Source organism: Scyliorhinus torazame, chromosome 18 (assembly GCF_047496885.1).
Source record: "Scyliorhinus torazame isolate Kashiwa2021f chromosome 18, sScyTor2.1, whole genome shotgun sequence".
NCBI classification, from domain to species: Eukaryota; Metazoa; Chordata; class Chondrichthyes; order Carcharhiniformes; family Scyliorhinidae; genus Scyliorhinus; species Scyliorhinus torazame.
In genome coordinates, this window is record NC_092724.1 from 91,278,613 (window position 1) to 91,304,645 (window position 26,033).

General features: G+C 48.6%; 1 protein-coding gene across 5 annotated transcripts in view; it reads right to left on the reverse strand.

Moving 5' to 3' along the window:
• Positions 1-1,622: 1,622 nt before the first annotated feature.
• Positions 1,623-26,033, reverse strand: part of LOC140395367 (caskin-2-like) — a 463,341-nt gene continuing 438,930 nt past the window's right edge. For all 5 annotated transcript variants that reach the window (XM_072483024.1, XM_072483023.1, XM_072483027.1 and 2 more), the window contains 6 exons: positions 22,034-22,144; positions 19,899-20,004; positions 15,334-15,468; positions 12,281-14,617; positions 11,230-11,590; positions 1,623-8,166 (listed from right to left, as the gene is read on the reverse strand). In XM_072483024.1, the coding sequence (XP_072339125.1) occupies positions 8,073-8,166; positions 11,230-11,590; positions 12,281-14,617; positions 15,334-15,468; positions 19,899-20,004; positions 22,034-22,144 (3,144 nt within the window). In that variant the 3' untranslated portion in view covers positions 1,623-8,072. The remainder of the gene's footprint in view (positions 8,167-11,229; positions 11,591-12,280; positions 14,618-15,333; positions 15,469-19,898; positions 20,005-22,033; positions 22,145-26,033) is intronic.

Genomic DNA, 26,033 nt, shown 5'->3' on the forward strand with positions numbered 1-26,033 from the left:
TTTCTTATATGTAAAAAACATTTTTAACATCTTTTTCCAATTAAGGGGCAATTTAACGTGGCCAATCAACCTACCCTGCACATCTTTTAGTTGGGGGAGGTGAGACCCATGCAAACACGGGCATGGACAGTGACTCTGGACCGGGATCGAACCTGTTCCTCGGTGTCGTGAGGCAGCAGTGCTAACCACTGCCCAATATGCCACCTTTGATGGTACACTACATAACATTTCTAATGTGGTACAGGCATCTGAACTTGAACTTGCCTTACAATAGCTACACCAAACATCTTGGGGTTTATTTTGACCCCCCTTGACTTGGCATTAGTTAGGTGTGATTGGGCTCAAAATGGTATAAACAGACTTGCCCTCTACCCCTCTTATCCATGAGGCTTACCACCGAGTGTCCAAAGTGCCTGTCTAATATGGAAATTGGGTTTGTCTGTCGTAAGTCTTCAAATGTCAGTTTTGGTCAACCCCGGGGTAGGTGGGGAAGAGGAGTGGCTGGACCCTTCACAATTCATCCAGTTCCCCATCCAACCAGGGGCTGGCTTAGCACACTGGGCTAAATTGCTGACTTTTAAAGCAGACCAAGGCAGGCCAGCAGCACGGTTCAATTCCCGTACCAGCCTCCCCGAACAGGCGCCGGAATGTGGCGACTAGGGGCTTTTCACAGTAACTTCATTGAAGCCTACTTGTGACAATAAGCGATTTTCATTTTTCATTTCATTCAACTAATGGGGGTTGCTGTCAGCAGGCCCTGCATTATCTCAAACCTGGGGGCTGCCCTGGCGAGGCCTTCATTTACCAGATTTAAAATTAGACCAAAAGAACACCCCCCACACACACAAAAGAGCTGAGTTCAGATCACCAGGCAGTCAGCCAGTAGCTTTCAGTGACTATCTAGTTTCAAAATCTCACATGGTGCTCGAAAGTGTCTGAATTCAATTCGTATAGAATAGAATTCCTACAGTGCAGACGGAGGCTATTCAGCCCATCGAGTCTGCCCACCGACCCTCTGAAAGAGCGCCCTACCCAGGTCCACTCTGCCGCTCTCTCCCCGTAACCCCACCTAACCTGCACATCTTTGGACTGTGGGAGGAAACCGGAGCACCCAGAGGAAACCCCCGCAGACACGGAAAGTGCAAATTACACACAGTCACCCAAGGCCGGAATCAAACCTGGGTCCTTGGCGCTCTGTGAGGCAGAAATGCTAACCACCGCACCACCCCGACACCATTTTGTGCCAATCACACCTAATTAATTTCCCTCCACCTTGGTTCTCCCCTGCGTGGACTGAATTACTTTGGCCGACCCTTTGATCATGCTCCCAGGTTAGTGATTCATCCTGTGTGAGTTTAGGCATTGAGCATGGCCGGGTGAACCATGCAGGTACAGGGGCAGTGGGTGAAGAATTGGGCACAGTGCCAAGCCTGCGTGCCCTCACCCACCTTGTACCAAGGTCACGATAAGAGTACCAAGCAGCTTCTTTGCCCATTTTATTCCGGAACTTGATGTGGCAGTTGTGGTGGACGTTGATGATGCACATGGCAGAACACACACACACACAGATAAAACAAGTAAAAAGCGATTCAAACCAAAGTGAAATCAGCCACCGTTCTGAGTCCAGTCCATTGCTTTCATTTCTCAATCCTGAACAATAACTTACATTATATATCGTTTCAGCCAAGCAGATAAAAATTAAAACAGTGCTTGATCACACAAAATGTTAGAAAATTCAGAATAAACTATTGAACACATTTGTATTAATAATACACAAGACGGTAAGTTGTCATTTACAAAGATCAAGCTTTTACATTGCTCAGAACATTCTCAATTCAACTGCTCCATTGTGCCTTTTCTCACTTTGCAGGCAGCATTCTGTATTTTCCATGATTTTTATACGCAATCTCGAATGAATCTCACAGCAGATCAGAAATGTATCTGCTCCTAAATCCAGTGTAGCCCCCATCTCCTCGGTCTCTATTGTTACTATTCCTCTGACTAGAGTATTTGGTATATATATATATATATACATATATGTGTATAGAGAGAAAAGAAAATCTGTTTCAAAATATATCTATTTTTAAAGGTGGGAGCAGGTTTTTATTTACATAATGAAGACTGCAGTTGGAAATTGTGCTTATATCAGGCTATATACACCCTCTATTACTATGGCGATTTAATACATAGCATGCGGCACGCAGTTATTCACCATATCGATGGGACAGAATCTAGTGTTTGTCTACAAGCGGGACAGAACCTCCTAGTTTTCAAGTGCCACAGTGAATGTTGGCCAATCAGTGTGCAATGCCAGTCACTGGTTGGTGCTGGGTGCCAGGGGAGTAACTGTGTATTTGACAAGCAGAGGAACACAAGAGATCAACAGACTGATCGAACCACAAATGCTTATATATATGGTAGTTATGGGCAGCACGGTGGCGCAGTGGGTAGCATTGCTGCCTCACGGCGCCGAGGTCCCAGGTTCGATCCCGGCTCTGGGTCACTGTCCGTGTGGGGTTTGCACATTCTCCCCGTGTTTGCGTGGGTTCTGCCCCCACGACCCAAAAGATGTGCAGGGTAGGTGAATTGGCCACACTAAATTGCCCTTAATTGGAAAAAATGAATTGGGTACTTTAAATTTATTTTTAAAATATATATGGTAGTTATCTCATTGCTGTTTGTGTCAGCTTCTGAGGAAGTCATCCACCACAGTCCCTGAGAACTGTCTGTACACTCCAGAAACCCCTATGCTAATTCTTACTTGGCAGTATTTGAAAGGGTAAGTGGCTATTATTCTGATGCAGTCTAACTATATTAAGCCTGTTTGAAGTCACTAACATCGAATTAGATTGAATCTGGGTCATGCATCTCACCAATTTATGCTGGTTTTTTGTGGCAGCACGGCAGGATGTGGCTGGAAGGGCCAAAAAAGGACAACAAACTCTCAAATTAAATGGTTGTTAAATGAAGGGAACTGGGTGATCGATGGGCCCATCCCACATTTCCTATTGTGTAATGCACACTGGTGACTGGCAGTTACTCTCTCTTCTGGCTATGGAGAACTTACAGGAAATGTAACAGAGGCAGTTTTGACAACCGTTATGGGCCCAGCTGTAAAGTAATATTTGGGTCCGGTTGAAAGGGGCGAGAATGATGGGGAGAAAGGTCTGTTGATCTGGTCATTTCTCCCACTGTTGTTTATGGGGAGACAGCAGCAACTCTACTTCACAACGTATGCCTTAAGTTACTCTGTGACATTCTGAAGACTTCCAAGACATCGTATAAACGTACATTTATAGCTGTGATGAGTCCACTGGTTGACAGTATGAACAAACTGGGTATGGGGAGCCATTTGATGCATGGACATCCATTCAGTGTGCTCTGTCTGGAACTTGCTCCTTCCCAGTTTCTAACATTAACGCCCAGATTCTGCCAGTTCAGGCATGTTAAATATAAACGTGGTGGGTACACATGCCACGGCGTGTAGTCATTTGTGAAGTGGATGGCCTGTTGTAGAACTTACATGTTCCGGGTGACCCTCTAGAAAGGGATTGCTCTCAACAGCCATAACATTGCAAAAAAAGAATGTCACTGATCATGGTGCGCTTTGAAATGTGGAGCCTATAAAAACAGAACCCTCTGGCAGAGGCATCAGTGATGAGTCAGCAATTGGCCAGGTTGCTAATAAATGCAATTGTTTCTCCACCAGCTGAGGTAGTTATTCATGTTTGGATTTTGTTTGACTCTCTTCAGAGCCAGTTGCCACTGATTGTTGTAGGAAGCTAAAGTGAGGGTGAAGGTTGGGGTACTCCAACACCACAGCTTACCTGGCCTTACAGGGACAGTTCATTGCAACTGCTCTTCTCCTGTAAGCACCTGGTTCCAGGTAAAGCACAAACATTACACACAAATATTTCACTAAGAAACACAAGAACAAATGTAGAGTATTGAGGGATTAATGTACCTGCTTCCATTAAAGGGAAGGCTCATCCATGGAGAGGGGTTAACTAGGCTGAGCCATGGTCAATGGCAATGCCACGATAAAAAGGGGCATCTCTGTAAAGAAGCTGCCTCACAAATGAGCCGTTTAAAGTTTGTTGGTACCTTTGGTACAACCCATTTGGTCACTGCCTGTAAATCAATGTCTCCACAGAATAGTTATGGCGCAGAAGAATGCCTTTCGGCCCATCATGCCTGCACCGGCTCTCCAAATGAGCATCACGATTTAGAGCCATACCCCTGTCTTTTCCTCATACTCCTGCACACAGTCTCTGCTTAGATATTCCTCTGATGCCCCCTTGAATGCTTTGATTGAACCTGCCTCCACCACACTTCCAGGGTTAACGGTCCAGACCTCAACCTGTGTGAAAAATACTTTTTTCACATTGATCAGTGACATTTCTCATTTTGCAAATCACTTTGCCTCGGAGCTGGATAGCTCACAGATTGTGTGCTTGTTCACCAAGGATTGCTGGGCCAATTCCCAGCTGTACCCCAACACCTCAACTAGTTAAGTCCTTAAGACAAGGATTTGGGGCGGGATTCTCCAGCCATTCGCTGGCGGTGAAATTGTCTGGTCCTGCCAGCAGCGCATTCCCGCCGGCGAGTTTCCTGGCGGTTTGGGGTGGATTCAATGGGAAATCCCATTGACAGTGGCAGGAGTAGAGAATCCCACCGCTAGGGAATGGCACACTAAAATTCTCTGTCCTCGTTACGGCGGTAGTGTGGCTGACACGCAACGGAGAATCCAGGGCCAGATCTGGAGTTTTTTGGTCCATGTGGTTTAATAGCGTGTCGGAAGATGTGATTATCAACTGAACCCACAGACATTTATTGTCCTGAGTTTCACTGAAGGGTATGGGATCACAAGCAGGGATGGGGTGGGTGGAACACTTGTTCTTTCTGCAATTGGGATTGTGTCAAGTCTGACACAAACCTTCCAAACCCCACTGCCACCAATGCGCTCAGCACTTGGGAAATGCCTGACTGCAGCCCTGTAGGTAAATCATCCTCTCCTCCCACACCCCTCCTCAGCTGAACAGAGGGAATTCATAAGAGAGCAGCAGAATGTGGGCATTGGATCGAGGTGGTACGATTAAGGAAGCTGACTGTACAACCGCACGAGGGCCACATCCACAGCCTCGACATCCCACAGGGGCTCGACTGGACCTCCACCCTCCCGTTGGCACACACAACTGTCAAGAAAACGGGGAACACCAGGTTCCATTAGATCCCAGTTTCAGCATTATCAGAAACTTATACAGGTGAAGAAGACAATTCGGCCCATTGTACCTGTTCCATGTCTTTCAAAGAGCTATGCAATTAGTCTCACTCATTCCCAACAGCTCTGTATTTTTTTTATTTCTTCTTGAAATTTACAATTGAATCTGCTTCCGCCTCTCAGGCAACGCCTTCCAGATCATAACAACTGACAGTGTGAAAAAACACATTCTCATCTGTCCCGGTTCTTTTGCCAATTATATTAAATCGGTGTCGTCTGGTGACCGATCCTCCTGCGAGTGGAAGAAGTTTCTCCCTAATCAATCTATTAAACCCCCAGCTAATTTTGTAACGTCTTAGAAAGGGCCGGGACAGCCATGATCGGATTGAATGGTGGAGTAGGCTCGATGGGCTGAATGGCCTGCTTGTAAGATACAGGGTGGACTGAGGCCAGGGACTCCTAAAGTTGAACATTCCCAGTTCTGTGAGTCCAGGTGGTGTTGGAGGACCCCAATTTGCACATCAGGTTCAGAGGGGGAAATTATTGGCAGCCAAATTAATCAGACCCATGGTTGGTGACTGAGAGCAGGTTTGGGTTCAATTGGTGTGCTCGCCCCGATCGCATTCGCCACGGTTTTAATAGGTTGCCAACACTCACTGTGTAACAAGCATGAAGAATGGGCATTTAAGCATGGGATGGGAGCCAGTGGAATTGGGACCTCAGCAACTATCAGGAGAGGAGAGGAGAAAATGGGAATTTAAAAACAGCTCGGATAATTGAAAGCCGACTGGTTGTCGATTGACGCTCCTGACGCCTTTCCTCCAAGCCGCCCCAGGAACTGGAATTAGAAGCATGTTTGGCATCACTGGAGTTGTTCACACTAGGTTTGTCCCAACCCAGTTTAATAGCTGGAAATCGTTGTACAGTAACAGACACACATACAACATACATGCTACACAAGTGAACATACAGAGGCGTGCATGCTACACACACACACCCCTTTACCAGCCACACAGACACCAGAAAAGGTACATGACCTGCTTCTACAGATAGAGATGGAGTAGAGATCTGGAGGATATATTGAAATCCTGTGACCAAGATAGGATTGAGGCTGATAAACAGAACAAACGGCACTGCACATGGTTTAAATATCTTGCTCTCCATCATTTTTAGAAAAATATGTTTCTCTGTATGTTGCAAGATTCAGGGTTTCCAAACGCTAATAATTTCATGATTACCTTGTGAATACTGAACTGTGAATTAAACATTCATATAAGATGCACCCCATCTCTGAGGTTGGGGTAGGGGGGAGTTAATGTCAGCTGCCGACAGTAAATGGAATGTCCGGGAACGGTGATTCACTGAGAATGATTCAGCGCACCAAACCCAAGAATATGACATTCTTCAAAATGGTATCCCTCATCGAAGTCGCAGAAGATTTTGTGTCCTCCTTTTCTGTTTTAAATGTTCAACTTCAGGACCTTGTGCTGATTGGTCAGTGCGTGGTACCAGGCCCCTCGGAGTGCTGATGGTACGGTGACTACCGCAGTTGGTCTGGTACCAGAAAAATACACATCTCCCTCTCGATCCACAGTGTAGAGCGTCACAACACGGGGCAAGGGGTGGAAGATGCATACGCCCCATCCTCAGCTGGCGGACACGCAACGTCGCAAACCCACGAGGAACGAGCTCCCGCCTCAGTGCGGAGGGGCAGGGGGTCTTTGACTGCCCCGACTGTGTGTAATCAGCAAATGGCAGGGGCAACATGGACATGAAGACTTGACCACCCCCTGAATTTCTGAGACTGGACTCTGTGCCAGGGCTCGGTACAAACAAGGCACAACTTTACATCCTCTGGAATATATCCGCCTTGGCTCACAATAACAACTTGCATTTGTATAGCACCTACAGTGGAGTAAAAATGGACCGAAGATGTTTCACAAGAGCCTGGCCAGAAATCATGCTGTGTCTTTCCAGGTGGCACCAGCTGAGTTGCTCAGACTTCCTGCAGTGCTAGTCTTCAATTTGAAAGTAAGTGTGAAGCTGCTCCAAGATATCCCAACCCTGTAATCGTGTCCTCTGTTCCTCCAAGATACAAAAGTTCCTGGGTTTTTAAGAACAGTTTCGCGTTAAGCTTGAGGAAGTAGAATTTTACTTTGTGGAACAGTTTGAGAATCACGGGTCCGGTCAGTCAGGTCCACTTTGAGGAAAGTGCTGGGTTGTAAGTTGAATTGCTTGGAATGCCAACCTGTCCAATTCGCCCACCGGTATCGGAGGATGAACTGGCTCTCCGCCCTGTGAGAGCCGAATCAACTGTGGTCGGCTGTGTCTCGAGTGCATGGGTGGGTCTTTAGTGACAGTGGTTTGAAGGTCATTGCCTCGCATGGCTAAGGTTGAATCCTCTCTTCACTGGGGGCCCCGATTCTACGTTTTGTGCTTTAACTCATTTAAGTGCTTATTGCAGCATCAGCAGAAGCTGACAGGAAGGGAAATATATACATGTGTTTAAAAAATAAGCATAGAAATTCAGTCTCAGTCTCTTAGGTTCTGCAGTTAGTTCTCGCCAGGTTCAAAAGCTGCCAGCTATCTCATAATGGCAGAGGTTTCTGTCCAAACTTGATCATGGGGTGTGGCATTTGCCCACCCCAAGAAAATCAGATGCAGCGATGGCCAATTGATTCAATACTCTACTTCGGCCACAGTCTTTAACGACATGGGATGCCCGGGGGTTTTCTCCAAACACCTTGGGTGACCTGTGGCATGGAGCTTTACACTGGCATCGTTCCCATCGAGGTTCAAAGGAATAACGTCGGCATTTTTGCCGCAGGACTTTAATAGCGGGTCCATGGGCTCAGTCCAACATGGCATCCAGCTGATCGGCCAGGTCGTCGAACATGCTCCCGATATCATCCAAAATGTTGCCGGCTGACTTCACGGAAATGGATCTGTGGGGTGGGGTGAATAAAAGAAAATTTTAAAAGCAACAAGAGAGGAATGAGATACTGACAGAAATAGCGCTGGCGCCTCAACGTTATCAAACGCCTTCGACAAAGAGATTAATGTATCCATGGTACAAAGCTAGATGGGACTGTTAGCAGTAAGATGGACACAAAGAGGCTACAAACAGATAGAACATAGAACAAAGAACAGAGAAAGGTACAGCACAGGAAAAGGCCCTTCGGCCCTCCAAGTCTGTGCCGACCATGCTGCCCGTCTAAACTAAAATCTTCTGCACTTCCGGGGTCCGTATCCCTCTATTCCCATCCTATTCATGTATTTGTCAAGATGCCCCTTAAATGTCACTATCGTCCCTGCTTCCACCACCTCCATCGGCAGTGAGTACCAGGCACCCACTACCCTCTGTGTAAAAAACTTGCCTCGTACATCGCCTCTAAACCTTGCCCCTCGCACTTAAACCTGTGCCGCCTAGTAATTGACCCCTCTACCCTGGGCAAAAGCCTCTGACTATCCACTCTGTCTATGCCCCTCATAATTTTATAGACCTCTATTAGGTCGCCCCTCAACCTCCGTCGTTCCAGTGAGAACAAACCGAGTATATTCAAACTCACCTCATAGCTAATGCCTTCCATACCAGGCAACATCTTGGTAAATCTCTTCTGCACCCTCTCTAAAGCCTCCACGTCCTTTTGGTAGTGTGGCGACCAGAATTGAACACTATACTCCAATGTGGCCTAACTAAGATTCTACACAGCTGCAACATGACCTGCCAATTTTTATACTCAAAGCCCCGGCCAATGAAGGCAAGCATGCCGTATGCCTTCTTGACTACCTTCTCCACCCGTGTTGCCCCTTTCAGTGACCTGTGGACCTGTACACCTAGATCTCTCTGACTGTCAATACTCTTGTGGGTTCTACCATTCACTGTATATTCCCTACCTGCATTAGACCTTCCAAAATGCATTACCTCACATTTGCCCGGATTAAACTCCACCTGCCATCTGTCCGCCCAAGTCTCCAAACGATCTAAATCCTGCTGTATCTTCTGACAGTCCTCATTGGTATCCGCAATTCTACCAACTTTTGTGTCATCTGCAAACTTACTAATCAGACAAACTTACTAATGAGACCATTTTCCTCCAAATCATTTATATATACTACGAACAGCAAAGGTCTCAGCACTGATTCCTGCGGAACACCACTCGTCACAGCCCTCCAAACAGAAAAGCACCCTTGCATTGCTACTCTCTGCCTTCTATGACCTAGCCAGTTCTGTATCCATCTTGCCAGCTCACCCCTGATCCCGTGTGACTTCACCTTTTGTACCAGTCTGCCATGAGGGACCTTGTCAAAGGTCTTACTGAAGTCCATATAGACAACATCCACTGCCCTACCTGCATCAATCATCTTTGTGACCTCCTTGAAAAACTCTATCAAGTTAGTGTGACACAACCTCCCCTTCACAAAACCGTGTTGCAGATAGACAGGTTCAGTGAATGTGCAATCAGGTGGCAGATGGAGTATAACGTGGAGAAGTGTGAGGTGATTCATTTTGGCCATTAGAATAGAAAAGTTGATTTTTTTTTAATATAAGGCACAAAACTTGTAAATGTTGATGTTCAGAAAGACTTGTGTGTACTTGTAAAAGGAACACAGAGACTTAACATGTCTTTAGGAAGATAATTGGCATGTTTATTGCAAGGGAGTTAGAATACAAGGGCAAGGAACTCTTGTTACAATTGTACAGGGCCTTGGTGAGACCACAACTGGAATACTGTGTGCAGTTTTGGTCTCAATACCTCAGGAAGGATAGACTTGCCTTGGAGGCGGTACAGTGAAGGTCCACTAAATTGGTTCTCAGGGTTGTCTTACATATGATAAGATGCTGTGTAAATTGGGCCTATCCTCTCTGGAGTTTAGAAAAACAAGAGGTGATCTTATTAAAACATCCTGGATTCTGAAGGAGCTTGACAGGGTTTACTCTGAGAGGTTGATTCTCCTCACCGGGTAATCTAGAACCTGGGGGCACAGTCTCGGGTTAAGGGATTAATCATTTAAGCCTAATTTAAGGAAACATTTCTTCACTCAGAGAGTTGTGAATCCTTAAAATAAACTAGCCACGAGGGTTCTGGATGCTCCATCATGTAATATATTCAAGACAGAGAATGATAGACTTCTAATTTATCAGGGATGTGGGAAGTGGGTGAGAATGTGAAGTTGAGACGGAAGATAAGGCATGATGGGATTGCATAGGAGCAGGCTCGAGGGGCCGAATGGTCCACTCCCGCTCCTATCCCTTAGGCTCTTATGAAACATGTTGGAAATACACAGAGGGCCAATCAGCATCGGGAAAGGTTACAGTCTTCCAGGTGTGTGACATTTAGCGTGATCAGAGTCTGAAAGGCAAACGGGAACCTTTGTAGGCTGGAAGAGAGAACGCAAGGTAGACGTAGGCAAGATGTTTCCACTTGATAAATACGAGATAGTTCATGGAAAATATGAGAGGGAATTCAGGAGAAACCCTCTTGATCCAGAGAGCGGTGAGACGGTGGAACTTGCTACCATGAGAAGTGGTTGAGGTGAATAACATCGGTGACCTTAAGGTGAAGTTAGAAAAATGCAAGCAGGAGCAATGGCTAGAAGGATTCACTGTTAGGGTGAGGTGAAGAGGGATAAGAGAATGGCTCGTGTGGAATACCAGCACAGAGCAGTTGGGCCTAATGGCCTGATTCCATGCTTCCCATTTTATGTAATTCTATGTAACCTATCCCCATCTGTCACCTTCTCCTTTGTGCTGACTTCTCGTCTCTTTCATTTCACCCTCTGTACAAATTTTTGTCCTTCTTTCTGTGTAAAGGAGTTCGCACTCATTCAGCACATTAACTACCTTCCTTGTGATTGGCTTATTTATCAATTTGCTCCCTCTCTACACTTTCTAACATCGGTATAGATTACTTATCCAGTAACCTATCCACAGGTTAATCGTTTAAGGGGTTAATCCTTAACCTTGGCAGGTGGCGAGGCAGGGCTTGCTGCTAATGATCACTTACACATCATTGCCATTGTCCTCTTGGGTCAGTTTCTGCTCCACCGCATGAAGAGCCGCCTCCAGCGAGGTGCTGGTTTGTTCCAGTCGTTGATGAGCCAGGGCTGCCTGCGGGGCCTCCACCCCAGGCTTTGCGAGCGATCCTCCCGTCAGCCCTGCTTTCCCAGCAACCCGGCCTGTGGGCACAGAGGTGTGCGCAGACCCTAGTTCCTGCAGAGGGCATGGGGATCCAGCCATTGTGACAGCCAGGCTGCCGCCCAGTGGAGGTCTGCTTGCTTTGGGACTGGCAAACGGCAGTCCTCGTGCCAGTGTAGACTTCAGGGAGATGGACGGTGTGGAGAAGGCAGGCTGATTTTGGCAGAATTCTACAAAGAAAGGGTAAAATAAAGTGACAACTTACTTTACAAAATCAAAGTTTTAGGAACAGTTTAAGAATGCATCTTTTGCTGAACTCCCACACAGATGGAAGTACCGTTAAACTTATGGTCACTTTGCTCATGCAGATAAAAGTAGTCACCGATTTGCACACAGTAAGATCACTGTTATATGGGTGATGGTTCAGGGCCCCCCAGCCCTCTCTTCCTCTAAATAGTGCTGAGGGATCTTTTGCATACACCTGAGAGGGCCTGGGTTTAACGTTTCAGCTGAAAGATGCCTCCTCTGACAGTGCGACACTCCCTCAGTACTGCACTGCAGTGTCTGCTGAAGTTCCCAAGTCTCTAGAGCAGGAATTGAAGTGGTTTTCATGTCAGAGTTCCGCTGGCGATTTAACTGTGGAATGGGTTACAGCTCTGCCTAACTGCCTCTACCCAACATGCACAGACACGAGGTTTAGCCAACCAGCGTGGCACTGAGGCTAATGGTTTTGCTCCAATTGAGATTCAGCTGAGTGTGGTCTCAGCCATGGAGCCTTTGGGTCTGCAATGACTTTCAGCGGGCGCCTTGTCCACTGTGTCACTGGGGATGGGTGTCCATTCCATCAATCTAGGCTGGAGTTGTATCCAGGCGCAAAGATTATCCCACTCCCCACATTTGACATTCTGTGATCATGTTACCTGTGGCTGGTCCCCTGGTAAGAGATGGCCTGGTGGAGATGGGCACTGATCCGGTCTGTTTGGGTGTCTGTTGGAGATAGGCAAGGGCTGGTTTGGGAGAGAGCGGAGGTTTCAGAGTCTTTTTAGTCCCTTGCTCTAAAGACTGGAGACTCCTCTCAATCTCAGCAATCCTAAATTCGACGCAGGCATCGTCATCCATGTCACTTTTCACGCGAGGGCCCACCTGAGGCCTGGAGTCCACAACATGCACAGCCTGAGCCTCTGCGTATCGAGTTCCCTGCATCAGAACATGTTGCTGTGGGGTGTCGACTGAAGTTTGCAATAGCTCTTTCTCTCTGGTCTTTGGCCTTCGTTTGACGGTGTCAGATTCTGTCAGGTTAAATTCAGGGGGTTCTGGTAGGTTGGGAGTTAGGCCTGTCACTGCAATCCTTCCATCACTCAGTTGCACGTCGTGGCCCTTTCTTTCCTCACCACCCTCTCCGGATTGCCTGGTTACGTCATTGATATCTGCAGAGCCAGTTGCCATTTCTGTGGAGCTCACATTGACATCCGATCTGAGCACAGTGTTTGGTTTTGGCCTTTGCTTTATGGTTAAAATCCCCTCCTCAGCAAAGGGGATGCACTCACTGGAGCTATTCTGAGAGGTCGAAGAGGCCTCGAGATCTCCTGTGCCAACTTTGGCCTCATCCTCAGCATCCGACTTTGCCTCTTCCCCATCAGGTCTGAAAGCTTCGGTAACTGCGGCCGTCCCCAGGCTGACTCCCGGCTCGCTGAAGGTACGTCGTCGGTTAGCAGAGTCTCTCGCTTTTTCTGGCTGTCTAGCCATTGCCTTGGTTGGCACAGAGCTAGCTCCACAATGATCGGGATTCTTGGGAACAGTTTCCTGGTTCTCCCTCTTCATGTCAGGAGTCTCCCTCTTCTCGATCCTGGAAGGTTTCAATAAGGCCAAAGGTTTGGCCTGGCCTCCAGGGTTGCTGGACATCTCCAACCTGGCAGCAATGCTCCTCACGCTTCCAGTCTCATTGCTTGCCATCCTTTCACTGGGTTCCTGTTGTATGGGCAGCCCATCTACCAGGTCAGGCGCATTCTGGGGGATAGTGGCTGAGTCGGAGGCTGGCTCTTGCTCAGTCTCCTGCCCCTGGCAGTTGGACACGGAGCTCAGGCGCTTGGGTGGAGGGGGTGGGGGTCCTTTCCTCTTCCCCCGGATGGCAACTGACTGGCTGCGGTTGATATTTTTGTCCACTGGCCACTGACCCTTGGAAGCCTGGTTGCGCCCCGGGCGCCGGGTAAGGGTGGCGTATGAGCAGATGGCTCCAGTGCCCATGTCTTCCTCCTCCGGCTCACCGTCTGACATGGCGTAACGGTTGAGGCTGTGCGACCTCTTCTTTGGCCTGAAAATGTCTCCGTTCAGCTCCTTGCCCAGCACCGGACAGCGGATAATTGGCACAGCATTTGCCAGTGCCACAGGGTTGAGGCGAGGTCCATCCTCTGGCACCCCACCATTGGCGATGCTGCAATGTGAGTGGATGTAGATAAAGCCCTGGTTCCCTGGCATGGGGGACATGGACTTTGAGCTTTGCTGCTTGGAGGGTTCCAATGTTGAGCGGAAGGGTTTGCCTTTGACAGGCAGCTGTGGGTACACAAAGGCTTGGACTGTCTTCCCTTTGCTTGGAGTATGAGGCGGAGTGAAGTTTGGTGATTGAGGAAGTGGATATTGAGAAGGCAGTGTCTTCATTGGGTTAGGCACAGGCCTTTGGTAATGATCTCGCCCATCAGGCACATTTCGCTCCTTACTCGGATTGCCTCCAATGCTGTGCCCCAAACCATTTGCATTTTCCTGGATCGGCTCAACAATATGAACCAGCGCCGCATCTCTCGAGTGAGGAAACAAGGTGGTCCTGCCACTGCTCCCACTGCTGCTGCTCCCATCTCCGCTGCCAAGGCTTTCCTGGGACTTGCTGTCTGTCTTGGTCTTCCCGAGCACATTCTCCTGGGAGTTGCCAGATCCTCTGGATCGAATGCCAATGCTCTCCTGACTCCGGGAGATGGCCCCAATCTGCTTCATCACAAGATGTTCCTGGCAATTGTAGAAAGGGTTGGACATGGCAGATTGCAGCTCGTGGCTCAACTCGCTGTCCTGGAAGGTCAGCATCTTTGGCGTTTGAGGAGACTGGCATTCTCCATTCTCACATTGCGAGGGCTCGATGGTGACAATCTCCAGCGCGTTGGGAGCCTTGCGCCTGAGCGTCGCAGTTTTGGCCTCCACCTCCGCCTGATTTAACGCCTTCTGTACATCCACAAGCTTCTTCACGGCAATCATCATCTTCTTCTGATGTCCTACAAGAAAACAAACCGGTCACTCAGAGAAAAAGACTGAAAGCCCAATTTTTTCCCCTGCCCTTTCTGAAGCTACTGATAAAATACAAAACAGGGGTACAGCCCCCACAGACCCCAGTCATCCTGAGGGACCTCACCCAGGTGATCATTACATATAGAATTCTTATAGAATTTACAGTGCAGAAGGAGGCCATTCGGCCCATCGAGTCTGCACAGGCCCTTGGAAAGAGCACCCTACTCAAGCCCACGTATCTACCCTTCCCCGTAACCCCCACTTAACCTTCTTTGGACATTAAGGGCAATTTAGCATGGCCAATCCACCTAACCCGCACATCTTTGAACTGTGGGAGGAAACCGGAGCATGCGGAGGAAACCCACGCAGACACAGGGAGAAGGTAGAGACTCCGCACAGACAATGACCCAGCCGGGAATTGAACCTGGGACCCTGGAGCTGTGAAGCAACTGTGCTAACCACTATGCTACTGTGCTGCCCTATGTCAGTGTCGACTTTGAGAGCATGGGCAGCATCAGGTGTGATCCTCATCCTGTGCGCTCTACAGGAGGAAACGTAACAGGTTTTACCCTGTCCTAGCCCAAGGAGTGGGCACCAAGAGCATTAGTGCGATCCAACTGCTCTCTCAAATGGAGGTTAACAGGCTGCACAGGCCAAGGATCAAATAACTGAGTGTAGATATCACCGAGGCGGTCACTCTTACCCAATTGTGTGATCCCAATTTCTTGCAGGTCCTCCCAGGTGATCTCGCTTACAAAGTTAATGCTGTCGTACCCATTATCCACCAGTTTCTTGTGGTACTGAGGCAAACCGATGGCACTGAGCCACTCGAACAGATCTACCTGCGAAACACAGTCAGCAAAATTCAACACAAAATACTTCAAAGAGCTTCCTGCCTCTTTGTATGTTGGGCTGCGTGTAAAGCTCCCACCCACTCCTGCCCACTGTTTCCTCCTCCTTCAGGGAACAGCGAATCGGTACCCTTTGCCATTCTTTACGACTGAGCCCATTCGGCAACAGGCTGTTCGGCTACCAGATTCATCACAGCTGGGTCGAAGCTTAACCCTGACCCCCTTCGTGGACTTTCCAGCAGGGGTCACTGGGTACTGATCCGGACGCATGTACCCATTCCTCATTTGCCCCCACACAGCCCACTTGCAGCATATCCCAGCACCTTCCATTGGCAGATAACACTTGTCACATGGAATGGGTTTGCGCAACCTCAAAGGCACTCTCCAGTGGTCGTGAGCTTTTAAATACAAAACTAAGAACAGAAGAAATAGGAGCCATGAGTAGGCCACTCGGCCCCTCGAGCCTGTTTCACTACCCAATAAGATCACGGCTGATCCGATTGTGGTTTAAGTCCACTTTACTGCCAGCTTCCCCATAACCCTGGGCTTCATCAATCAAAGATCAGCCCAACTCAGTCTTGACCATATTTAAGGAGCCAGCCTGCACTACTCTCTGGAGTAGGGAATTCCAAAGATTAACAAACCCCCCCCCCCTCCTCATCTCCATCTTAAATGGTAGATTCTTTATTCTGAAAGTGTCTTTTTGTTTAAGTTCCCTCACCAGAGAAAGCAGCTTTTCTGCATCTATCCCATCAAACCCCCTCAGAAACTTACACCTTTCAATAAGGTCACCTCCTGTTCTTCTCAACTCCAATGACTACAGGCCCGATCCTTGGTGCTTCTTTCTCAGATGACCCCTACATCCCAGAAATCAGCCCAGTGAACCTTTTCTGAATTGTTATCCAGCTGCCGCTCTCTTGGCTGTCCTCTGTAAACAGGCACAACCAGGAGGTTAAGTCTGGATCTTGCTACTTCGCTGCACACTGCAACATGAGGGAAAGGCTCTGTCTTGGATTGAGAGGACTGTAAGACCTGATCAAATGCTTCTTGACAGAATGCACTGGGAATCTTGGTAATGCTGTCAGTTAGACACCACCCTGTCACACTCTTGGACACTGACTCAAATTAATTCAAAAAAGCAAGGTAAAGGGCCTGGTTTAGCACAGTGGGCTAAATAGCTGGCTTGTAAAGCAGACCAAGGCCAGCAGCGCGGGTTCAATTCCCGTACCAGCCTCCCCGAACAGGGTCCGGAATGTGGCGACTAGGGGCTTTTCACAGTAACTTCATTTGAAGCCTACTTGTGATAATGAGCGATTTTCATTTTCATTTCATTTCAGAGGACTGTAAGTCCTGCATGAGAATGATTGGTGAAGGTGCAGCCTAGTTCTTGGGAGGTATTAATCCACCGGTGTAAATAAAATTGTTTTTAGTTTGGCTGCAATTGGTGATTTCACTCAGAGAGCACAGATGGAAAATTCTCAATTGAATGCAATGGGCAGTGACCCTGTGAGGTGAGGGCACTCTGCAATAAACTCATAAATCAACAGCAAATACACTTCAAAAGGTGCCTGTTAGAACCTGAAGAGCTTCAAGATATTCTGAGGAATGTGATACCATGCTCAAAAAAAAATTATTATTTTCTGCTGCACTTGATCAGGTGAAACAGTGTAGAGGGAGCTTTACTATGTATCTAACCCCGTGTTGTACCTGTCCTGGGGGTGTTTGCTGGGGACAGTGTGGAGGGAGCTCTACTCTGTGTCTAACCACGTGCTGTACCTGTCCTGGGAGTGTTTGATGAGGACAGTGTAGAGGGAGCTTTACTCTGTATCTAACCCCATGCTGTACCTGTCCTGGGAATGTTTGATGGGGACAGTGTGGAGGGAGCTCTACTCTGTATCTAACCCCGTGTTGTACCTGTCCTGGGAGTGTTTGATGGGGACAGTGTGGAGGGAGCTCTACTCTGTATCTAACCCCGTGTTGTACCTGTCCTGGGAGTGTTTGATGGGGACAGTGGAGAGGGAGCTTTACTCTGTATCTAACCCCGTGCTGTACCTGTCCTGGAAGTGTTTGATGAGGACAGTGTAGAGGGAGCTTTACTCTGTATCTAATCCCGTGCTGTACCTGTCCTGGGAATGTTTGATGGGGACAGTGTGGAGGGAGTTCTACTCTGTATCTAACCCCGTGTTGTACCTGTCCTGGGAGTGTTTGATGGGGACAGTGTGGAGAGAGCTCTACTCTGTATCTAACCCCGTGCTGTACCTGTCCTGGGAGTGTTTGATGAGGACAGTGTAGAGGGAGCTTTACTCTGCATCTAACCCCGTGCTGTACCTGTCCTGGGAGTATTTGATGAGGACAGTGTAGAGGGAGCTTTACTTTGCATCTAACCCCATGCTGTACCTGTCCTGGGAGTATTTGATGGGGACCGTGTAGAGGGAGCTTTATTCTGTATCTAACCCCATGCTGACCCTGTCCTGGGAGTATTTGATGGGGACAGCGTGGAGGGAGCTTTATTCTGTATCTAACCCCGTGCTGTACCTGTCCTGGGCGTGTTTGATGGGGACAGTGTAGAGGGAGCTTTATTCTGTATTGAACCCCATGCTGACCCTGTCCTGGGAGTGTTTGATGGGGACAGTGTAGAGGGAGCTTTATACTGTATCTAAAGCCGTGCTGTATCCGTCCTGGGAGTGTATGATGGGGACAGTGTGGAGAGAGCTTTACTCTGCATCTAACCCCGTGCTGTACCTGTCCTGGGAGTATTTGATGGGGACTGTGTAGAGGGAGCTTTATTCTGTATCTAACCCCATGCTGTACCTGTCTTGGGAGTATTTGATGAGGACAGTGTGGAGGGAGCTTTACTCTGCATCTAACCCCATGCTGTACCTGTCCTGGGAGTGTTTGATGGGGACAGTGTAGAGGGAGCTTTATTCTGTATCTAACCCCATGCTGACCCTGTCCTGGGAGTATTTGATGGGGACAGTGTAGAGGGAGCTTTATTCTGTATCTAACCCCATGCTGACCCTATCCTGGGGGTGTTTGATGGGGACAGTGTAGAGGGAGCTTTATTCTGTATCTAACCCCATGCTGACCCTGTCCTGGGAGTATTTGATGGGGACAGTGTAGAGGGAGCTTTACTCTGTATCTTATCCTGTGCTGCACCTATCCTGGGGGTGTTTGATGGGGACAGTGTAGAGGGAGCTTTACTCTGTATCTAACCCCATGCTGTATCCGTCCTGGGAGTGTTTGATGGGGACAGTGTAGAGGGAGCTTTACTCTGTATCTAACCCCATGCTGTATCCGTCCTGGGAGTGTTTGATGAGGGCAGTGTGGAGGGAGCTTTATTCTGTATCTAACCCCATGCTGACCCTGTCCTGGGAGTATTTGATGGGGACAGTGTAGAGGGAGCTTTACTCTGTATCTAAAGCCGTGCTGTATCCGTCCTGGGAGTGTTTGATGAGGGCAGTGTGGAGGGAGCTTTATTCTGTATCTAAAGCCGTGCTGTACCTGTTTTTGGAGCTGACACTGGGAGTCACAGGGCAACATTGCCAGCACTAACCTCCATTACTTACAAAAACAAAATTGTGAAATGAATTTCAGCCAGTCACATTGGACATTTCTCACTTGTGATGTAGATAATACAGCTAGTCTCTTTGAAGTTACTGACTATAAAAATGTAAAAACAGGGGGCTGGATTCTCCGCCGACGGGATGCTCTGTTTTGCCGGCAGCTCGGTGAGGTGTTGGGTGCTCTGAGGTACAGGCGAACCAACACGGTTGCGATTGGTACAACGCAGTTTTATTCCATCCAACTATTTATACATCTGACTTGGTACTCAGCACGTTGTGACTGTGTGAGTGTCTTGCTAATGAGGTCCTGGCCCTGTGTCTCCAGATGGACTGCCCAGGAAGTGTCGTGTTTCTTGTCTTATACTGTGTCCGCTCTTGTCTGTGATTGGCTGTCGTGTTATGTGTGCTAATTGGTCCGTTGGTCTGTCTATCATTATGTATGTGTTATGATGTATGTTTGAATAGCATGACACTCGGGGGTTTCCCGATGGCGTGGGGCTGCCTCACAATGGGAAACCTCATTGACCAGCCGGTGTAACGGAGCATCCTGCCGGCGGAGTGAAACAGAAATGTGGCACGGCGGGACGGGGAATCCAGCCCAGGATATTGAAGATCCTATTAGCTGCAAGAGGCCGTTAGATATCATCCTTTCTGGGGATAGGAATGGGAGTTACACCCTGGTATTGAATACCGAAGCAGTGTGGGTGAGGGAGGTGTTCCTGCTTGCAGGAGGTACTCACATTTTAGACAGTGGAACTACCAGATCCCTTTATCAATTAATTAAAGCAGCAAACCAACATAATGCAAACTGCCCTGGGAAAGAGCAGGTTTGGATCCTGGAACATGCGGATTACCTACCGGTTTGTAGTCGGGAAGCCATTCTGGAATGCTCAGTTTGCCAATCTCAGTCGAAATCTTCTTTCTGTGTCCGGGCTTTGTCACTCCGATTGCTGTCAGGTCCTGTACACAGAATCACGTCAGCTGTTAGTATTGGGTCGAGCAGAGCCTAGAATCCACCCCGCTCACCAGCAGGGATAGTTGTTTAGTTCCCTGTTGTTTTGTGCATACGGGGCTACATTCCCACAGTTCCGAATACCTAGTGGGATTGCTCCCTGTCAGACTGTGATGATGCCTAGCATTTGGAGACACCACACTAACCCTGTCGCAATGTAAGCCCAAGGGGTCTAGCCATTCCTTCTCCCAATTCCAGCCTTCAACCTCTGCCTCTCTTCCTGTCTATAACCCCATTTCCTCACCTTTGTCACTCTTAAAAATGGTCAGCGATCCTTAAACCTATCCTATTTGTAGGATCATAGAATTTACAGTGCAGAAGGAGGCCATTCGACCCATCAAGTCTACACCGGCCCTACTTAAGCCCATGCCTCCACCCTATCCCAGTAACCCCACCGAACCTTTTTTGGATACCAAGGGCAATTTAGCATGGCCAATCCACCTAACCTGCACATCTTTAGACTGTGGGAGGAAACCGGAGCACCTGGAGGAAACCCACGTAGACAGGAGGAGAATGCGTAGACTCCACACAAGAGTCACCCGAGGCCGAAATTGAACCAGGGACCCCGGAGCTGTGAGGCAGCGGTGCTAACCACTGTGCCACCGTGCCACCCTATCATTATCATTCTTCCACCTAAATTACACATCAGCTGTGTGATCGCACCTGGAAGTATTGTGAGCCCCCCTGCTTTCCATAAGAAGGAAATAGAGGCTCTGGAGAAGATACAAAGCATATCAACAAGTGTAACAGCAGAACTGAGAGATGATAGATCTTAGGAAAAATCTAACAGGCGACATGGTAGATAATGAAAGGGTTCTATGAGGCAGACGTAGAGAAGATGGTCGGGTGGGTAGAAATTAAGAACCCTAAATATAAGATAGCGACCAACAAATCCAGGAGGGAAGTCGGGAGAAACTTTGTCTCCCAGCAAGTGATTTTTTTTTTGGTTCATGGGACGTGGGCATCGCAGGCTGTGCCAGCATTTATTGCCCATCCCTAACTACCCTTGAGAGGGCAGTTAAGAGTCAACCAAATTGCTGTGGTTCTGGAGTTAGCTGTAGGCCAGACCGGGTAAGGACGGCAGATTTCCTTAATGATCCAGATGGGTTTTTATGACAGTCGACAATGATTATATGGTTATCATTAGACTCTGAATTCCAGATTGCTATTGACTTCAAATTTCACCATCTGCAGTGGTGGGATTTGAACCAGGGACCCCAGAGCCTTACTCTGGGTCTCTGGTTTACTAGTCCAGTGACAATACCACAACTCCACCGCCTCCCCGTGGTGAGAACATGGAAATCATTGCTGCAGGGAGTAGTTGAGGTAAATAACAAAGATGCTTGCAAGTGAAAATGAAACAAACAGCAGAAGTGAAAGGGATAGAAGGATATGTTGATGGAGTTTGATGAATTAGGATAGGGAGGAAGCTTGAGTGGAACATAAACACCAGCAAGGACCTACGAGGCTGAAAGGTAAGTTCCCTGCGATTCTATGTAAATCGCGAGCCGACGTACTATTCAGCTTACGTCTTTATGATGTCGTAATCAATGCTCATCGCAGTGTCTCCTACTCCACCTCATTCTCTCTCAGGGACTCCTCAACTCTCCCTGTCCATCCTCCTCCCTCCTTCAGCTTTATTAAAAATCTAAATCCGATACCATTCAGCCTCGACTTTCCATCATCATCTTTGTAGCATTCAGAAGGCGAAGTGGATAAGGATTCCAAAAGGAAATCAGGGAAGAGCAAGGGAGTGGGAATGAGTGAGCCAGCCACAGGCCTGACGGGCTGAATGGTCTCCTCCTGCTGCCACATTGTACTATTCTCTCTTCGGTTGATCCTTGCCACGGCCAGGGCACTGGGGCTTTGATGCTCCTCAGTGCAAAGGGAACAAAATACGTGAGCCAGCACGGCTGGGTGAACCTCTATGAGCACCGGCAAGCAGTGAGCAGCAGCAAGGCGCTGTTTAGTACTTACCTCAGGGGTCATTCGGCTAATGGTGGGCACATCGTAACCAGCGTTGATGAAGTTGGCTGTATAATGTTGAAGCTGGAATTCACTCAGCCAGTTAAAAATAGCTTCAGCATCCTGCAGGGACAGTGAGTAAGAACAAGGTTACCACAAGTGAGAGTTACAGCGACATCTGTAGAAATATACACTGGTATCACACGGTAGAATTCAATTGACAAGACTGCAAGGAAACAGCTGAAGTTTAATTTTAAAACAAATCTTCCTTCCCTGACTCATGTGACTCAACAGTAGAACATATTTCCAGATGAAACTGCTTTCCACGCAGGATTCACTGTTTGAGGAAAACTTTCCAAGTGGGGATTGGGAATGAGGTGCCCTTGTTGGCGAGTAATGAGAAATGGCAGGAGAGTGGGGGAGGGAAGTGTGTGGCCTTTAGCTTTCTGATATGGGCTGCTGATCGGTTGGGAGCACACCATGGTGAGTTAGTTGGTGCTAGCCACAGCATCTACTGCGGCATGAAGGCTGGTCTCCAAGTCCCTGGGCCAGCCAGAGAAAGAGCGCTCATGTGATATTTGAGAGTTGCCACTCTGTGAGAGGTGACACAAGAGTGTGGATTTGTGAGGATAAGATGGAGCCTGACTCTGATACCTTCACATGAGAATAGCTTTCTGACAGCCATTGTTCCGGTGTGCGCACAGGGAACAGTTCCTTGAGAGAGTTATGGGAAGTGCTGTCGACTTAAACCCCAGCAAGAGTGAGGGTAATTGGGAACAGAGAGGTGATTGTGTTCATGTCTTGTCAATTACATTGTCATGGTCAAGAGAAACAGGTGATGGGTATTAATTGTCTATGCGCACAGATAAAAAGGGATATTCCGATGAAGAGGGGGGTGGGAAGGGAGGAGGACCTCCTCGTAAGCCTGCCTCCTGGGCTTGGCAATGTTGGCCATCAATATGTTCAGGGAGGTGGCAGTCAAGGGGGTCATCTGGCCAGACGGTCTGCCCCTCTGCCATGGCTACATTCACGGCCAGGTGGCCTTGGCGAGGGAGTGTCCACCGGCATGCTTCAGGTCTTCCATGACCAATGGGCTCCGCAGGGGTTGGGACGCATCATCACCTCCGGGAATGACATTTTGGTTTAATTAGTTAAGTTTCTTTTGACGTTTAGCTCTAGTTACAGTGTCCCACCAGGGTTGCCACCCCTTCTCATTATTTGTTTAATTGATTGATCTTTTTGTTTTGGTTTCATTATTGCTTCAGTTGTACAGGGCATTGGTGAGACCACATCTGGAGTATTGTGTACTGTATTGGTCTCCTTATTTAAGGAAGGATGTAAATGCGTTGGAAGCAGTTCAGAGAAGGCTATCTTATGAGGAAAGGTTGGAGCGGTTAGGTCTGTATCTACTACCGGCAGGGATGCAATGGGCTGAAGGGTCTTTTCCGTGCTGTATATCTCTGACTCTAGCGTTTATAAGTATGCTAAATTGCCCCTTAATTTGCCTCAGTGTGAGTGCGAGTGTGACTATGTTTGATGTAGTGTAATGCCCCGCAAGCTATAAGCTCCTGGCGACAGACTAGAGACGTGTTCCAGTAATAAATCACTACAGGAACAGATAGAAGTCTGACCTATGCACCGTCGGGCTGTGGAAAGGTTGAGGGAGAGAGAGAGTTTAGAAGAGTAAGAGGCGACTTGATTGAAACATATAAGATCCTGAGAGGTATTGACAGGGTGGATATGAAAGGATGTTTCCTCTTGGGGGAGATTCTAGAACTAGGGGGGGGGGGTCACGGTTTAAAAATAAGGGGTCACCCATTAAAGGCAGATTCTTTTTTCTGGCAGTGGGTCGTGAGTCTCTGGAACTCTCTTCCCAAAAGGCAGTGGAAGCAGAATCTTTACATATTTAAGGCAGAGTTGGATAGATTCTTGATTAACAAGGGGGTGGACTTCCGGGTGCGGCGATGACCAGCTAAGTCGCACGTTTCGGCAGCTCCCGGTGGAACGGACTTTTGGGCTCTTAATAAGAGCCCCAACGGCAATTTTAACGGCTAGAAGTACTGTGCGGTAAACCAGAAGGGAATCCCCCCTGGAAACGGATGGAAAAAGGAGAGGGAAGTGGCCAGATTGCAGTGGATCCTTTGGAGCAGCGGCAAGGAAGGCAAGCAAGAACCAAGATGGCGACGGAAGGTGGCAGTTTAACATGGGGCCCTGAACAACAAGAGTTTTTGAAATGTTGCGTGGAAGAACTTAAAAAGGAAATGAAGAAGGAGCTGTTGGCCCCGATATTACAGGCGATCGAAGGGCTAAAGGATGAGCAAAAGACCCAGGAGCGGGAGCTTCGGGTCGTGAAGGCAAAGGCTGCCGAGAACGAGGACGATATACAGGGCCTGGTGGTGAAGACGGAGATGCACGAGGCACACCATAAACGATCTGTGGAAAGACTGGAGGTGCTGGAGAATAACGCGAGGAGGAATAATTTAAGGATTCTTGGTCTTCCTGAAGGTGCAGAAGGAGCAGACGTCGGGGCATATGTGAGCACGATGCTGCACTCGTTAATGGGAGCGGAGGCCCCGGCGGGTCCGCTGGAGGTGGAGGGAGCATACCGAGTGATGGCGCGAGGACCGAGAGCAGGAGAAATTCCTAGAGCCATAGTGGTGAGGTTCCTCCGTTTTAAGGACAAAGAGATGGTCCTTAGATGGGCAAAGAAAACTTGGAGCAGTAGGTGGGAGAACGCGGTGATCCGCGTATATCAAGACTGGAGTGCGGAGGTGGCGAGAAGGAGGGCGAGCTTTAATCGGGCCAAGGCGGTGCTTCACAAAAAGAAGATAAAATTTGGAATGCTGCAACCGGCAAGACTGTGGGTCACATATCAAGGGAGGCACCACTACTTTGAGACGGCGGACGAGGCGTGGACTTTTATTGTGGAAGAAAAACTGGAATAAGCTGGTTATTAAATAAGAACGTTTGAAACAAAGTGGTGGGGCGAGTATGGGGGGGGCGAAGAGGGGGAAAAAAGGGGGGGAAAGATGAGTTTTATGTTATTAATCTTGCGATGTGGTAACTTTTCTCTCTTCCACAGGTGGTGGTGGAAGGAGGAAGGGAGGTGGAGGAGATGGGGCGTTGGCCATTGGGGGCGGGGCCAAGGGGGAAGCGCGGGCTTTGTTCCCGCGCTATGATAATCATGGCGGGAATAGGGAAGCAGGAAGGAGGGGGCGTCGCACGGTGCGAGCCGAGGTCACGGGGGGAAGCCGAGGTCGGCCAGAGTTTGCTGACTTCTGGGAGCAACATGGGGGGGTGTAACTACGCTAGTAGGGGATCTAGCGAAGGGGGTGGGAGGGGGGAGTTACTGGGTTGCTGCTGCTGGGGAGAGGGGGGAGCCGGAATGGGGTGGGGTGGGCGGGGGGGCACCGCCTGGGGGGGACACAGCTGCATGGGAACCGGGTGAGGAGCTGGAAAAAGGGGATGGCTAATCGACAAGGGGGGGGGGGGGGTAAAAAGCCCCCCAACCCGGTTGATCACGTGGAATGTGAGAGGGCTGAACGGGCCGATAAAGAGGGCACGAGTACTCGCACACCTTAAGAAACTTAAGGCAGATGTGGTTATGTTACAAGAGACGCACTTGAAACTTATAGACCAGGCTAGACGACGCAAAGGATGGGTGGGGCAGGTGTTTCATTCGGGGCTAGATGCGAAAAACAGGGGGGTGGCTATACTAGTGGGGAAGTGGGTTATGTTTGAGGCAAAGACCATAGTGGCGGATAGCGGGGGCAGACATGTGATGGTGAGTGGCAAATTACAGGGGGAGGCGGTGGTCTTGGTAAACGTATATGCCCCGAACTGGGATGATGCCAATTTTATGAGGCGCATGCTAGGACGCATCCCGGACCAAGAGGTGGGAAAGTTGGTAATGGGGGGAGATTTTAATACGGTGCTGGAGCCAGGGCTGGACAGGTCGAGATCCAGGACTGGAAGGAGGCCAGCTGCAGCCAAGGTGCTTAAAGATTTTATG